The 13,581-nt window shown below is 55.8% G+C and overlaps 1 protein-coding gene across 7 annotated transcripts in view; it reads left to right on the top strand.

The window, feature by feature from the left end:
* MSI2 (musashi RNA binding protein 2) overlaps window positions 1-13,581 on the top strand; it is a 390,574-nt gene that overhangs the window by 351,562 nt on the left and 25,431 nt on the right. For 4 of the 7 annotated variants that reach the window (XM_078437348.2, XM_078437347.2, XM_078437349.2 and 1 more), the window contains exons 11-12: window positions 8,876-8,899; window positions 10,261-10,323. In XM_078437348.2, the coding sequence (XP_078293474.1) occupies window positions 8,876-8,899; window positions 10,261-10,323 (87 nt within the window). The remainder of the gene's footprint in view (window positions 1-8,875; window positions 8,900-10,260; window positions 10,324-13,581) is intronic. The other 3 variants (XM_060646506.3, XM_078437350.2, XM_078437352.2) reach the window with 1 other exon arrangement.

The following is a 13,581-nucleotide window of genomic DNA, read 5'->3' as shown; positions in this document are numbered from 1 at the left end:
AGGAGGCTGTTCCCAGTCAAGGCCTTTGTGGGTACCGTTGAACCCACCTAGTGGGCCTGGGCACACTAGGGCTGGCTGCTTCTGAGGAGAACACAGCCTGCTAACACCTCCCGCTTCCCCCGCCCCCCGCCCCTCCGCCCCTCCACCCACTGCCCTGCTCTGAACCTCAGGAGGTGTCTCGCTGGCCCCAGGGCAGCCCTGGTTTTCCAGCCTTGCAGCTCTCTTAATGGTACATGTTTGAGGCCACTCCAGGCTTTCTTCCTCTGACCTCTGATACCAGTCTTGAACAGGCTGGGGTTCAGGCAGGGCTAGGAGCAGCCCTTCCCCAGCCCCCTTGCGTCTATCCGCCCCTCCTCCACCTACCCATCTTTTGCGTATTCATCACATAGCTCTTAACACATGTCAAGTCACAGGCCCTGCCCTAGATGCCTGGGACGTGGTGGTGAACCAGAGAGACGTGCTGTTGCCTCTGTACGGCACTTGTTGGGGGCAGAGAAGCAGGCAGGGTTCCAGTCAGATGGAATGACCCAGAGAGGCTCCTCTAGACCACCTTTCCTAGAGGAGGTGGGAGGGGCCGGACAAGCCCGAGGGCAAGAGGGCAGCCAGTCCGGCTGATGACAAGGGCAACAGAGCTCTGGGATCCACGTCCACACCTGTGGTCACGACGTCGCTGGGCCCCGTCTCTCCCTAAGCCCCTGCGAGCCCTTTGCCTCCTGCCGCCACATTACCCCGCCAAAGTTCGCGCTCACGCTTCGGATAAAACACCCCTTTATCACTCACGAGCAAATTATAAATGTTATCTATGAAAGCCCTTTGGATGTGAAATGTCATGTAAATTAATAGGATTTTAGAACAGGAAGGCTCCAGAGGGAGTTCTCAGCTCCGCTACTGTTGTTACCTTGGGCAATAATAATAAAAATAGAAATAAAAGTTATTATTATTCTGCTTGCTGATGGCTTGCCACATGCTGGAGGACGGTGCTGAGCACCCAGTGCCATCATCTCCCTGAATTTCCCAGCAGGCCCTGCACGGAGGCACCGTTAGCCTCCTTGACAGCAGAGCAGAAGGGACCCGGGACAGCAGTTAGGAAACTTTTCTTGGGTCACAACCGGTGAGTGTGGGAGATGGGATTTTGCCACCTTGCTTTGATCACTCTGCACGGTTTCCTTTAAGCTCTCCGACCCCGGAGCCCTTCCTCTGTTAAATGGGGCTGGTGATGTCTTCCTGGCAGGGGGGCGGGGGTCAGGCTCATTGGGATGATCCAGGGTCCTCTAGGAAGGGCCCGGCCAGGGGAGACTTTCTGGGGTCTTGGCCGTGGAAAGTGCTACAGTGGTAGCTGCCGTTTTGCCATTGGTGTTCCGCTTACTTTCTCATCATTTAGACCAGACTCTCTCACGTATCGGCGAGGAAACAGGCGGAGGGAAGGTTCTGCCATTCGCCCTTGCGGGTTGGGCTGGGATGCAGTGGTAGGCCATACTGACTGTTAAAAATGTGAAATATTTCTGTACCTGTTGGTAAATAACAGCTGCCCTGAGCCCCCCGGAGTGCCTCCCTCACCACCCTGGCTTTCCCCCAAGACTCCCTGACCGTCCATGGTCCGCCCATCAGTGATGCCAGATGCAGCGGTGTGCTCTGCCACTTGATGGCAGAAAGTCTCATATCTCAGGAGACCAAAAAGTGGGGGGCGGGGGGGGGGTGTCTACATTTTACATGGGGGGGCAGGCAGAGTTGAGATCACAGATGTTAGTGCTCTCACTGAGCAACCGATGGTGCCAGGATGGGGACCTGGGGTCTTCCAGCCCAAAGTCTTGGGGTGCTCAAGGCTTGAGTGTTTCCTGCCCTGGTCCAGAGAGGTGGGTGCCATCGGCGTGGGTGTTTGGAACCGTGCTGTGGCAGAGCCATTGCAAAGGCCCATATAGAATGAAGCTGGAGGCGGAGGGCGGGGGAAGGTAAACGTGGTGAGGAGGCCCATAGAGACTCCAGGCCATTTAGATATAAATGGATCAGTGAGAGACCCTGTGGGGAGGAAGCAGGATTTTTTTGGCTCAGCATCTGAAATTTGGGGAACAAGAAGAAGTGTGAAAAGCCATCTGAATAGCCAGCTCTAGAAGGATCAATAGTGAGACCAGTGGTTTGTCCCGACACCCATTGGGGGTAGGTGGGGGAGCATCTCCTAAGCAGAAATTGCAGTGTTTACAAGGAGTGGGGGGAGAGAGAACTCTCCCTCGTGAAAGGAGAAACTCAGAATAGTTGCCAATGTGTCCTTAGAGGCCACGGTCTGGAATCCCTTCACCTGAAGATCTTGGTCTCGGTCTGAGAGAGACAGGCAGGTGTTCCTTCTGTGGGCAAGTGGGGAGCCCTGGGTTATCCAGGACCACAAGCTGCTGGCACAGAGCAGCGAGGGCTGCTTTCGGCATGAACTCCCTGCGGCCATCCTTGCTCTTGAGGTCTCGCCAGAGCGTAAGCTGATGTTGAACAGAGTGTCCTCGTATGGCCAGGAACCAGAGCACGTGGAATGTGTCAGCCACTCTGGATGCAGGCCTCTGACCAGCGCTTCTGATTGCTGCCCGCCTCTTCGAGCAGAATTTGGGGTAGCCACACCCAGGGCTTGAGCTCAGCTAGGAGGAGACCCTAAAGGGGACACAGGGGCCTGGCTGCAGACTGGACGGGTCCATGAGAGATCCCTCCCTTCTCCCTGGCAGAGTGAGCCTTTATCTAAGGCCCTGCTTATTATCGGCCAGTTTCCTCTCCTTCCCAGGGAGCTGGTTTGTGTGCAGTGTGGTCCCACAGATGGAGCCCCGCCCCCCCCTTTCTTGTCAGAGGCTAGTGACTGTAGGCTCTATGAGGGCAGAGAACACGTGAGTTTCGTTCACTGCTATGATCCCAGGGCTTAGAACGGTTTCTGGCATGTAATAGGTGCTCAGTAAGTATTTACGGAGAGGGTAAGCATCTGGAGACTGGGAGGGCTCTAACATAGCTGCCTGCAGAAGTTCAGGGTGAGTGAGGGTACTGTGGGCCCCAGCTCTCTGTTGGAGGGTAGGAGGGCCCAGGAAGAAGGATGCTGGGCCAGAGTCCCCACATAGAGCTCTCAGCTTCCTGGCTCCCAGCAAGGAAGCAGCACCTGAAGTATGTTCTCAGTTCTCCTCCCACAGTCCTCCACCCCACACTCCAGGCTGGGAGCTTGGTTGAGACTAGGGCCCATTATCAGTCACCAAGGAGATCAGAAGCCACAAAGCTCCACGGGGGGGTGGGGGGCAGGCCTCGCCCCACTGCCGGTTCTCAGGGGCATGAGGACGGCGGGCTGTCTGCTTTGCCCGCTGAGCGCCTCTGATTTGGAAGGAATCTGCAGGCACACTACCTTTCCCTTCTGGCCGGGCGCCCCGGGTCTGTGCTTGCCTCTTCTGGGAATTTTCATGTCGTTTCCAAAGGATGCTCCCTGACTTCAGTTTTTATGCTTCCCCGAACCCTTTCATCCAAACAGAGGCTCTCTGACAACCAGACCATAAAACCTCGTAAAGGTTTGACATGCAGCGTTCCTCCCCTTCATCCGCGTTGAAACATCTAAAGAGAAAATTAAGCGACACAGCAGTTGCATTAAAAGTTATTTGGGACTATTTTTGTGCCACCCCCTGCCATAGGTGCCAACGCCTTTGGGGCTCGACCCCAGAGCCTTTCACTTCCTTTAGGCCCAAGCCCAGGCCACACACCCTTCCCCTCCCTACAGCCAGGCAGGCAGGCCTGGCCTTCTCATCGGCCCCTCTGCCTTCCTCTCCAGAGGGACCTTAGCCAGGTCCCAAATGACGGTCATTTTCCTGACTGAGGATGAGACCCCACACCGTCTCCAGCACCTCTGCCCCAGTAGGCGCTCCACCCCTCTCCTGGCATGGGGGGTGGGGGTGTCTCCAGGAGAATGGCACTGTCGGTGTCCTTGGGGAATGTCAGTCTCGCTCCTAAAAAGGTATGTGGAAATCAGATTCCTATTTTAAATGCCAGGAACTCGGGGTTTTGTTTTTTTCTGTTTTTCAATGGACACGTATCATAAGCTTTCTTCAAAGCAAAATTTTACAGTTTGATCATGTAAATGTGTCCCTTTGGATATCAGTTGCCCCCTCTTTTTCAGACCCTCTGTTCCGATCTGAATTCCCAGAGTCGTCCTCCTCCAAAAGTACACCATCCACCCTTTTTCCATCCCTTTTCCACCCTCGCCCCCTCGCAGCCGCCACTCTGTCTCTCTCTCTCTGCACAAAGCTCTGGATTTCCTTTAAATGAACCAGCCCTGTCAGTCACCAGACAGGCCTGCCCGGGAGGTGGGGAGGGCCCTGGGCCAGTCAGATGACAGATGGTTTTCTAAACTGTTTTAGGACGTGTTTCCGACATTCTGGGTGACAATTTCTTCTTTGGGTTGCTTATTTTTGAGTGTTTGGATTCTATCAAGCAACACTGGGTTTGGCCAGGAATGTTTGAACCATCTCTAGAAAATGCTGGTGGTTGGAGGTACAGGACATGCTGGGGAAGGGGTGGAGAGTGCTTTAAGCCAACACAGCACAGGGAAAATTCATCTCATGATGGACAATTCGGGATGGCTATGTGCATCGCAAGAGAGTGTTTCATGAAATCACAGCCTGTTGGAGCCATAAGGAAACTCCGAATTTTCTCAGCTCCTCTTTCTGTGAGAGGCACAGAGGCCCACTGACTCATCCAAGGTCACAGAAATAAGGAGTGACTGTGCCAGGACCATATCGCCGGCAGTCCACACCCAGGCTGGCACCTTTTCGTACCGGGCAGGGGAGAGGATGCAAAGAAAGACATGAATTCCCTGATACCCTGTGGCCGACAACAGCGGCCCCCTTTCAGTGTTTACTAAAAGCCAAGGACACTCCAAGGCTTCCTCTAAATCAGGGATTCTCTGCCTCCCCCGTGCGTCAGAAGCCCCTGGAAGCCCCTGGAAGGCTAGAGATGTGGGTCGCACCTGATTCTCCGCGTGTCGTGCAGGCTCCCGCAGCCAGGCCAGAGCCCCACTGCTCTGAATGGAGGCCCCGCGGTGGGTCTCACAAGAGAGGGTCACAAGAGTTAGATTCATTGTATTGTCAGGAGGACCTTTCCTTCCACAAGGAAGCGGAGTGATGGACTGTGCAGATGTGCACCACAATTTAACTTTTGGAGTTTTGTTTTTTTGTTTTTTTGATTTTTTTTAATTTTAGAGAGTGTGAGCAGGGGAGAAGGGCAGGAGAGAGAGAGAGAGAGAGAGAGAGAGAGAGAAGATCTTAAGCAGTCTCCACGCAGAGCCGGACGTGAGGCTCGACCCCACAACCCTGGGATCATGGCCTGAGCTGAAATCAAGAGTCAGATGCTCTACCGACTGAGCCACCCAGGCACCCCTCACTTTTTGAAATTTTTGAAAGCCTTTAAACGGAAGGTTCTTGCCCTTGGCTGTATACTGGGATCACCTGGGAAGCACTTAAAGGTCCACTGTCCGGGCTGTACCCCTAAACCAGATAGATCAGAATCTCCGGAGGTGGGGCCCGGGACTCAGCATTTGTTAAGGCTCCCCAGGTGGTCCAGTGGGCAACAGGGGTGAGGGTCCGCACGTGAGAGAGCAGGGTCCTCTCTCCCGGTGGCTGCAGTCCGGCACCTTCCGCTGGTTAATTCTGCTCCTGGCCCCCACTCCTGTGGGCATCTGAGTTAGCCACCCCTGGGGTGGAGGATCACGTGAGGAGAGGCCACTAAATGTTCAGGTGGCACTGCCTTGCGGTTGTAGTTTCCCCAGGGCAGTGACTCCCAGCCCTGGCTCTCAGTCACCACTTCAGAGCATCCTTCCTGACCATCAGCAACTGCTGTTCCACAAGAACCTTCTCTGGGGCAGACTCTGGGCTAGGTCTTAAGTGGGACATGTGACTCAGTTCCCACCCTAGAAGAATTTGTCACCCAGCGAGAGAAATGGGGCGTGCACGTAAAAATAACTGCTTAGGTAAGGCAGAACCCGGTAAGTGCCACAGAAGCAGTAAAAAGTCGGCGTGGCGTCACATAATTCTCAAAAAAAAGTCAGAAGCGCCGTTCGCTTCTAATTTGCCATAAAGTTTCTCACGGCTCTGAAACGTCCAGAAAAGCATCTTGTTCACTGTCAGTGGGATGGCAACAGCTTTTACTTAGATGAGTTAGTAACCTCAGAGGTGTGTTCGCACCAGCCCCAGGGCCACTGCTTTCCAGGTTCGTCATCCTCTTACATCAGAAGACAGGTCCATGCGGGGTCGGAGGTGAGGGAACGTTACAGGCCATTCTGGTCTCCCCTCCTTGCAGTAGACACGAATTGATTACTTCGGGCCCAGAGAAGTGAAGCACCGTCCCCAAGTTACAACAGCAAGGCAAGGCCAGGGGGGGTCGGAGGCGTTGACACCAAGCACCGTGATCCTTCTGTTACCCCGTTAGAGGGGCCGAGGAACTCCAGACTAGCAACCTTGGGTCTTTGGGTGTGACTGTCGTTAACTAAGGCGTGGCACCTGCCCAGCCCTGAGTTCCACCATTAACATTTTATTCTTTTGTACCATCAGGAGGAGCAGACCACATTCCTGATACCCAAGTTCACCCAGATGGGCCGCCTAAGCTCGCAGGCCCTGAGATTTTATCAACAAAACATTTTTCTCTTTTCTGCCTGATTCACTACTAAGAAGTGGGAAGTATTCGAGCAGGAGGGTCCCGGCTGCCCTCTTTGGCCCAGTCCTTGTCAGAGCTGAACAGTAATGCATACTCTGATTTTGAACTAGGGAAGGTTAGCTCCACTGAAATGGCATTATGAAGCTGGGACAGTATGAAGAATTCCAGCCTCCTGTGTGCATCTGATCATCTAACCATGTGGCTCGTCATGGAGAAAGTGGCAGAGCCCTCCGGGCGGTGGCAGGGGGAGAGGCAGTCTGCCTTAGAGGCAGGGCTGATGGCTGGACAGGCCTCAGCAACATGGCAGCTAACATTCATTTGAACTGACTCCCTGCAGGCATTCATCTGAACATTTTGTGTATGTTAATCCTGCACTGACATCATCGCCCCCTTTACAGATGGGGACATCAAGGCACAGAAGGGTTAAGCAACTTGCCCAAAGTCAAAGGTTGCCAAGAGGTTACGCTAGTAAATGGCTGAGTCAGGATTTGAATCCAAGACTTGTGCTAACCTGCTTCACAAGAAGCCTGGTTGCTCCCTTCGTGCATTGGCCAGGTAGGCTCTGCTGAGGAGGAAGCCCCTCCCCACATTCCCAGCAGCAGAGAAGGGATGGTCATCTCCCATTCTGGGCGGTGAGTGGGGTGCTAGGGCAGCCATGGGCGCTCATGGACCGGGGGCTGTGCCATATCTTTGCTTGGGCCTCGGCCCCCCCAAGAAGCCTGAGCCCCGTCAGACCTGCTGCCTAATTCCCCAAGGTCTTATCCCAAGTACCCGCCACAGGAGCAGTTCTCTGCTTGACAGCACAGAACTCCTATCCCTTCAGAAATAAAATGAGAGGTTTCCCAGGCACGTAGGCTGCCACAGGTGACCTCTGGCTCCTCAGGGCCTTGGGGGAAATGCTGAAAACAGGATCACAAGGCAAGTCTGCGAGGCCCTGCACCCCCAGCTCTTCCAAGCCCAGCCCAGGAGAGCTCATTCCCACCCGGGTCCGTGCTACGGCCTCCTGGTCCTCAGGCACATCTTGCTGTCTAGAGACAGGCTGTCCTCCACAGGGACAGCTTTAGGCCAGGGTCCCCATGCTTCTTTGGCCTCTGACGGCCCCTGGCTGGGGCAGCCCCATCCCAACACACACACACACACACACCTTTTCTTAGATCCGTGTTTGCCCATCCCCCACAAAGCCCAGCCACAAGGAGAGCCCGTTGTACCCCGTTCCCTGGTAATAGCATCAGGGGCTTATCTGCCAGGTCATCTGAAGAATATATTCGGGGTGACCAGTGAGGCTGAACAGCTTAACAGGACAGGAGGGGGATGGCAGGGAGCTGGGGAAGTGGTCCGGGACAGATTCCCAAGGAGGCAGGTCTGGGTGGTGGGGCTGTGGCCCTGGGGTCCCAGGTGCTGTGTGGGGGTGGGGGTGCTGTGAGAGCTGCAGGCCTCTCCGGAGTGGGGGGCGGCCTGGGCAGCTCTCCTCCCCTGCCCCTCTTCTCACACCTGTCAGTCTGCCTACCCCGTTTGATGGTTGAGATTAAATTCCAGCCCTTAGCGGTGTCTGGTGCTCAGTCTCCAGCAGAAACCTTTATCTGAGATTAAGGATAATGGATTTCCTTTCTTGGATAAGTTTTTTTTTTTCCTTCCTTTTTCTCTGAGTCTTTTTTTTTTTTTTTGGTCAAAAATGCGCTCGACTCCAGAAAATAGACCTTTTGTTAAATGTCTTTTTATTGACTAAACTCGCCTCCCCCAGTTCTGTCCCCCGCCCTTCCCCCCACCGCACCTTTTCATGCTTCCAGGGAAACCTTCCGTTTCAAGTACAGGTGAGGAGTGCAAAAGAATAACTTGACCTTCCTTCTCTCCACGGCCGGCTTCCTTCTCCTTCAGGGTCCCCCGAGTCCTGCTGTGTGCCTGCAGCCAGGGCCTGGTGTGCGGAGGTTGGGATAGGGAGAAATAACTTGACCTCTTCCTTATTTTCCCTCAGCACTTTGCGCCACCACCCACATTTCGAGAAATCTAGATCCTGCTTGGAAGAAATGGGGAGAGGACTTGGTGGGGGAGTCCCTTCGTTGGTCTCAGGTGGCAGGGGTCAGTGCCACCCTCCGTGGGCGGAGGGTGGGAGGCAGCCTCCAGGCACACATGTGGCCTTCAGGGGAGCTGGGAGACCCATTCCAGCAGCCAGGGATGACCTCGTACCTTTATTTCACCTGGATCTTTCTTTTTCCCCCCTCAACAGCCCTATTACCATATTTAAATGCAAGTATGTCTTTTTTCATTGACGTTTTGAGTAGCTTAGCCTGACCTTTTTAGACTAGCTTGTTCCCTTTTGAACTTCTTTCCTCCCCAGTAGTTCCGTGTAGCTAGGACAATAGTCTTAGAGTTTAGTGGGCTTCTAGTTCGCTGTGTTTGGGGGACGGCTCTGTTTCTTTCCTTTCTTTCCTCCCCGGCTCCCCGCCCTCCGTGGTGCATGTGTCCCCCACTCTGTCCCGTAGCGATTCCATGTCTGGAAGCTGCTGTGGCTAAAGCAGAGCCGCTGTCGGGCTGTGTGTTGTTTGCTGCTGGCTCTTGGCGCATCATTTAAAACCACCATCATTGACAGTGGGTCTTGAAATCAGGCCTCCAAAAGTTGAAATGGGGCCTCCATAAGTCTGCCTGGACGGCAGAGGGTGTTTGTTTCATGTGCGCGTAAGTGTATCTGTGTGTGTCCCCGTGTGTGGCTGTGTGTGTCTGTGCTCATGGCCAAGAGAGGCCCAGGGGAGGGGCCTCACCCACCTCTTCCTTCCCCTGGGCCTTCTGCGGCCCCACTGGGTCACCTCGTCCCTTCTCACCTTTAGTCCCATTCTGCGACACCCTTGCTCCCGGGGGTGTTACTAGATTGCACACACACTTCACACACTTGTTGGAGTTCCCGAGGAGACCCTTCACTGCTGACTTGATCGGGACACAGAGCTCAGACAGAAGAGCCGGATCGAAATCCCCATAATGTGCCTCAGGAGGTTGAAATTGAGAGACAGAGCCGCAGGGCTCACCCCACGTAGGTCCCTGCAGCCCCCGACTCCCTCCTACAGCTGCCTTCCTGTGTACACAGTCAGCTGGGACTCCCAGCACACCTGGCCCCCTGGCCTGCTAGCGTGAGCTAGTCCGGAACTAAGCCCAGCAGGCAGGCAGAGCCTTAGGAGAGCAGATGGGTTCAGCGACCTCCTGGCCCAGGTGCCTGTTCTGCCAAGAGGCTCGGTCCCAACCACTCCCGGGATCCCCGGGCCATGCGTGGCCCTGCTCTGGACACACCCTGGGAGACTCCCCTCGATCGGTGCGGGGGGCAACAGGGACCCCACCCCACTCGCAAGAGAAGTTCCTCCCAATCCTCTCCAATTATTTCCGTGTTCCTTTTAGAACTGGTTTCTGGGGTGCCAAATGTGTAGGAATCAAAAACACCTAAAGGCACTGTGCCTGCCAGAAGCCCGAGAGCCACTGACCCGGGTCCCTCCTGAGAGCTGTCCCGAGGAGATCCCTTTGCACTCCCGTCTTCGGGAAGGGGGGGTGAGCGCGGCCTGTGAGCCCGGTCTGTGCAGGGCCCTTTCCGAGGTCTGTCCTTTACTCCGGCTCCTCTCTCCCCGCCAGGCTTCCCGGCAGCGGCTTACGGACCAGTGGCGGCGGCGGCCGTGGCAGCGGCAAGAGGATCAGGTAGGGAGGTGTGTGGGACAGGCGCTCCCAGGCATGCCCCAGTGTGCGGGGGAAGGTAAAGGCCCTGTTGGATCTGTGTGGCTGCGTCTGTCCACTACTGTCACCACAGCCCGGAGGGTGGGGACAGGGGGGCGCGGGCCAGGCCCTGCCACCCAGGGCAGCTCCCCGTGGGGGTCAGTCTCAGGACTGCACACCAAAGGTGGACCGTGATTCGCTCTTTGAAAAAAGACCAGTGAACTTCTTTTTGACTTTGGACGGCCCGTTCCCCTGACAGCCGGCTTCAGGGCACCTGTTGGTCATTTCCCTCCTCAGCTTTCACTGCTGCTTCACAGGGGCTCCCTTCCAGGAGCCTCTGACCCCGCCAGAGAAGCTCTAGCTTGTGAGAGGGAAGCTCAGGGCCCACGGGCGTGCTCCTGGCCTCGGGGCCCCTGCTGCACCTGGCAGATGGCCTTGCTTGATTGGGCTAAAGCCCGAGTCCCCGAAGCCTGGAAGTGGGGCTGACCTCAGTGGAATGAAGCGATTTCCTGAAGCCCCCTATCGCATCCCGGACTCTCCTCGTAGCAGAGACCAGAGAGCTCCTAGACCCTACCTGCCGAGGGCAATGGGATTGTCTCTTGCATAAAATTGCCCCGGTCCTTTAGTCTCCAAGCCCAAACTTTGAGGAGGTCTTAGAGCCCCTCAAGTGAGGTGAGAACGTTTTCCCAGCAGCACGGTGGGTCAGGCTGGAGCTGGGGTGTGTCAAGGATGCCCTCTCCCCCAGATGCCCCCCCACCTTCCTAAGCACATGGGGCTTCTGCTGTGTGCTGGGCCCCCGGCAAGGCCTCCTGGCCTCCACTCCCCAGCCACTGAGAGGCCCTTGCTCCTCCTGGACTCAGTAGCCATGGTTTGCGGCCCCACCCCCACCCCCCAGCCCAACACCCCTTGGACAGGGCACTGGAGCACCCAGGGAAGCAATTATTTGACCGGGCTCTGAGGAGGGTGGGGGGAGGGAGGTGCTGGTGGGGTGCCAGGAAGTGGGGCGTTAAAAGCCCAGAGGGCAAATGCCAAAAACCCAAACCCTCAGTGATAAGAGACTGGCACATGGAGGCCCTTTAGGAACATCAGTACAAATCCGTTCCATGCAAACTGGCACTGCCTCGAGCTACAAAGGATCCACTCCCTGAAATCACCCATTGGAGATTTGTTTGGAGGGGCCGGGAATTGTCTGGGGGCTGCTGAGGGTCAGTTAGCCGGAGAGCTGGGCGCCCGTCCTCAGCCTCTGCCTGCCCTAGCGGGCCTCCAGCAGCCCCACCCGCCCTCTGGCCTGTGTTCCTTGGTGCCCCCTGCCCTGGGGGCGGGGCGCGCCGCTGCCTCGCGTCTCCCTGTTCTGTTTGGTTTTTTAACTTGAGTGCTTTTTGGTATCATTACAAATGAGCCTCTGTCCTACCTGTGCCTAGTGGGGGGCGGGGGGAACCACAAAAAGAAACCTCGAGATTTTTGAGTGTTGTTGGTTGTTTTCTCCGTTCAGTTTCTTTCTTTATTATAACTTGGATTATGAAACTAAACTTTAACCCGAAATTAACCCTGCCTCTCTCCCCACCCCCATTCTCCTTGACGTCATGGCAAGTTTAAAGGGCAGCATGGGGTTCTTTGTGAGTCTGAGAGCGGTCTCCCCATGGTCTCTGCCCCCCCTGCCACCCCCACCCTCTCACGCGCCCCCCCTCCCACCCCCGAGAGCCAGGCAGGAGTCCCATCCATCCTCCCCCTAACTCCTAACCCCAAATTCCAGAGCCATCTCCAACCACACTTTTTTTTCCAGGATCAGTGGTGTTTTATTTGTAGCCATTTCCATCGGGAGCCAAGTCTCCCAGGGGCCATTCGAGGTCAGCCATGCTCATCGCTGCACTGTTAGTGAATTCTATTCAGGAGTGTGCTCCCAGACCACCTGCCCCACACCAGCCTAGGTTAGTGCAAGGAGTAAATCCTCAACTCCGAGGTGCCTGCCCCCAAGGGTGCAGGCTCAGCCAGGAAGATACAGGGCACCCCACAGTGCTGCCTGGGGGTCAGGGGCCTGGGGTAAGCCCCAGGGCGACGACCAGCCCGTGCCTGCTAAAGTCAGACCACCACCTGGGCTGGAAGACACCTGCCCCCGTGTAGACAGGGTAGCCCAGCCCCTCACCTCCATCCCCCCTTTGGACCTGGAGCAGGGTTACAAGATGGGGGAAGGAGGATCTCTACCTCTCTTTCTTTCAGTGTGGTTTGGCCTGTAAGGACTGTCCCCTCCCTCCTCCTAGAAGATAATCTGGACTCCGAGCCTGGTGGGATGGCCAATTATTTACCTGTTGTAGTGGCCCTCGGTGGCATTTTGGCAGATATGGGAAAGGGGCTGCCCAGACTCTTCTGGGTTTGCGCATCAGCCTAGGCCAGCAGATGATCACGGACGGCTGACCGCCCTGTTCTACCTTCACCTGCTCCTGCAACCCTGCCCCACCCATGCCAGCTCCTTCCAGCGGGACAGGGATGCTCCTTCAGCCTCCCGAGCAAGCAGCCTCAGCTGTTGGAGGGCGTCACAAGTTCAGGCGCATTCTCTTATAGGAAGAAGCTGGCTCAGGGGGTCTGCGGAGTACCGACCTTGAGCTTGGTACTCTGCTGCCCCTGGTAGGTGGTTGGAAAAGGGTAGGAAACGAGGCCTCTGCTCCCCAGAGGCTGGCTGTCAGGCTTGGTCCAGGGATTAGGCATCCTATGGAAGGCCCTATTTTGCCTTTCATTTTGGTCTAGCTTCACAGCTTTGTTTTTTCTTTTTTCCCTTCCATGTTATGACGTACTGGGGGAGCTTCCTGAGGCGGAAGCACCTGCTGAGGGCCGTGGGGGTGGGAAACAGCTTCGATTTTTCTCAGGTTGGCAACTCGCATCTGTCAGGGCTATGGTGTCAGGGTAGGAGGTCCGGGGGGGCCGTGAGCTCTGCACCCACCTCAGCCAACTCCTCGGGGCCAGCCTGCCTGCCTTTGCCTTAATTCGCCCTGGGTCTGAGGTGAGCAGGGCTCAGGTGACCCCCCCAGGGGAGGTCCCTGCCGACTCCTAGATAACTTCACTAGCAGTGGGTCACTTTTCTTTTACCTTCACCTGGTAGTCCGAAATGTCATCTTTCCTTGTGCTCAGTCGAGAGTTTGTTTGTTTATTTTGATCGTATTCATTCAGTTCCAATGGCCTCATCATGTCCCACCCAAACCTGAATCCACTTTGGTAAACGACCCCACCCCACCCCCTACACACACACAG

The sequence above is a fragment of the Panthera onca genome, chromosome E1, assembly GCF_046562875.1.
Source record: "Panthera onca isolate mPanOnc1 chromosome E1, mPanOnc1 haplotype 2, whole genome shotgun sequence".
NCBI classification, from domain to species: domain Eukaryota; kingdom Metazoa; phylum Chordata; class Mammalia; order Carnivora; family Felidae; genus Panthera; species Panthera onca.
Note: the sequence above shows the minus strand (reverse complement) of the source record. Positions and strands in the feature narration are given on the sequence as shown.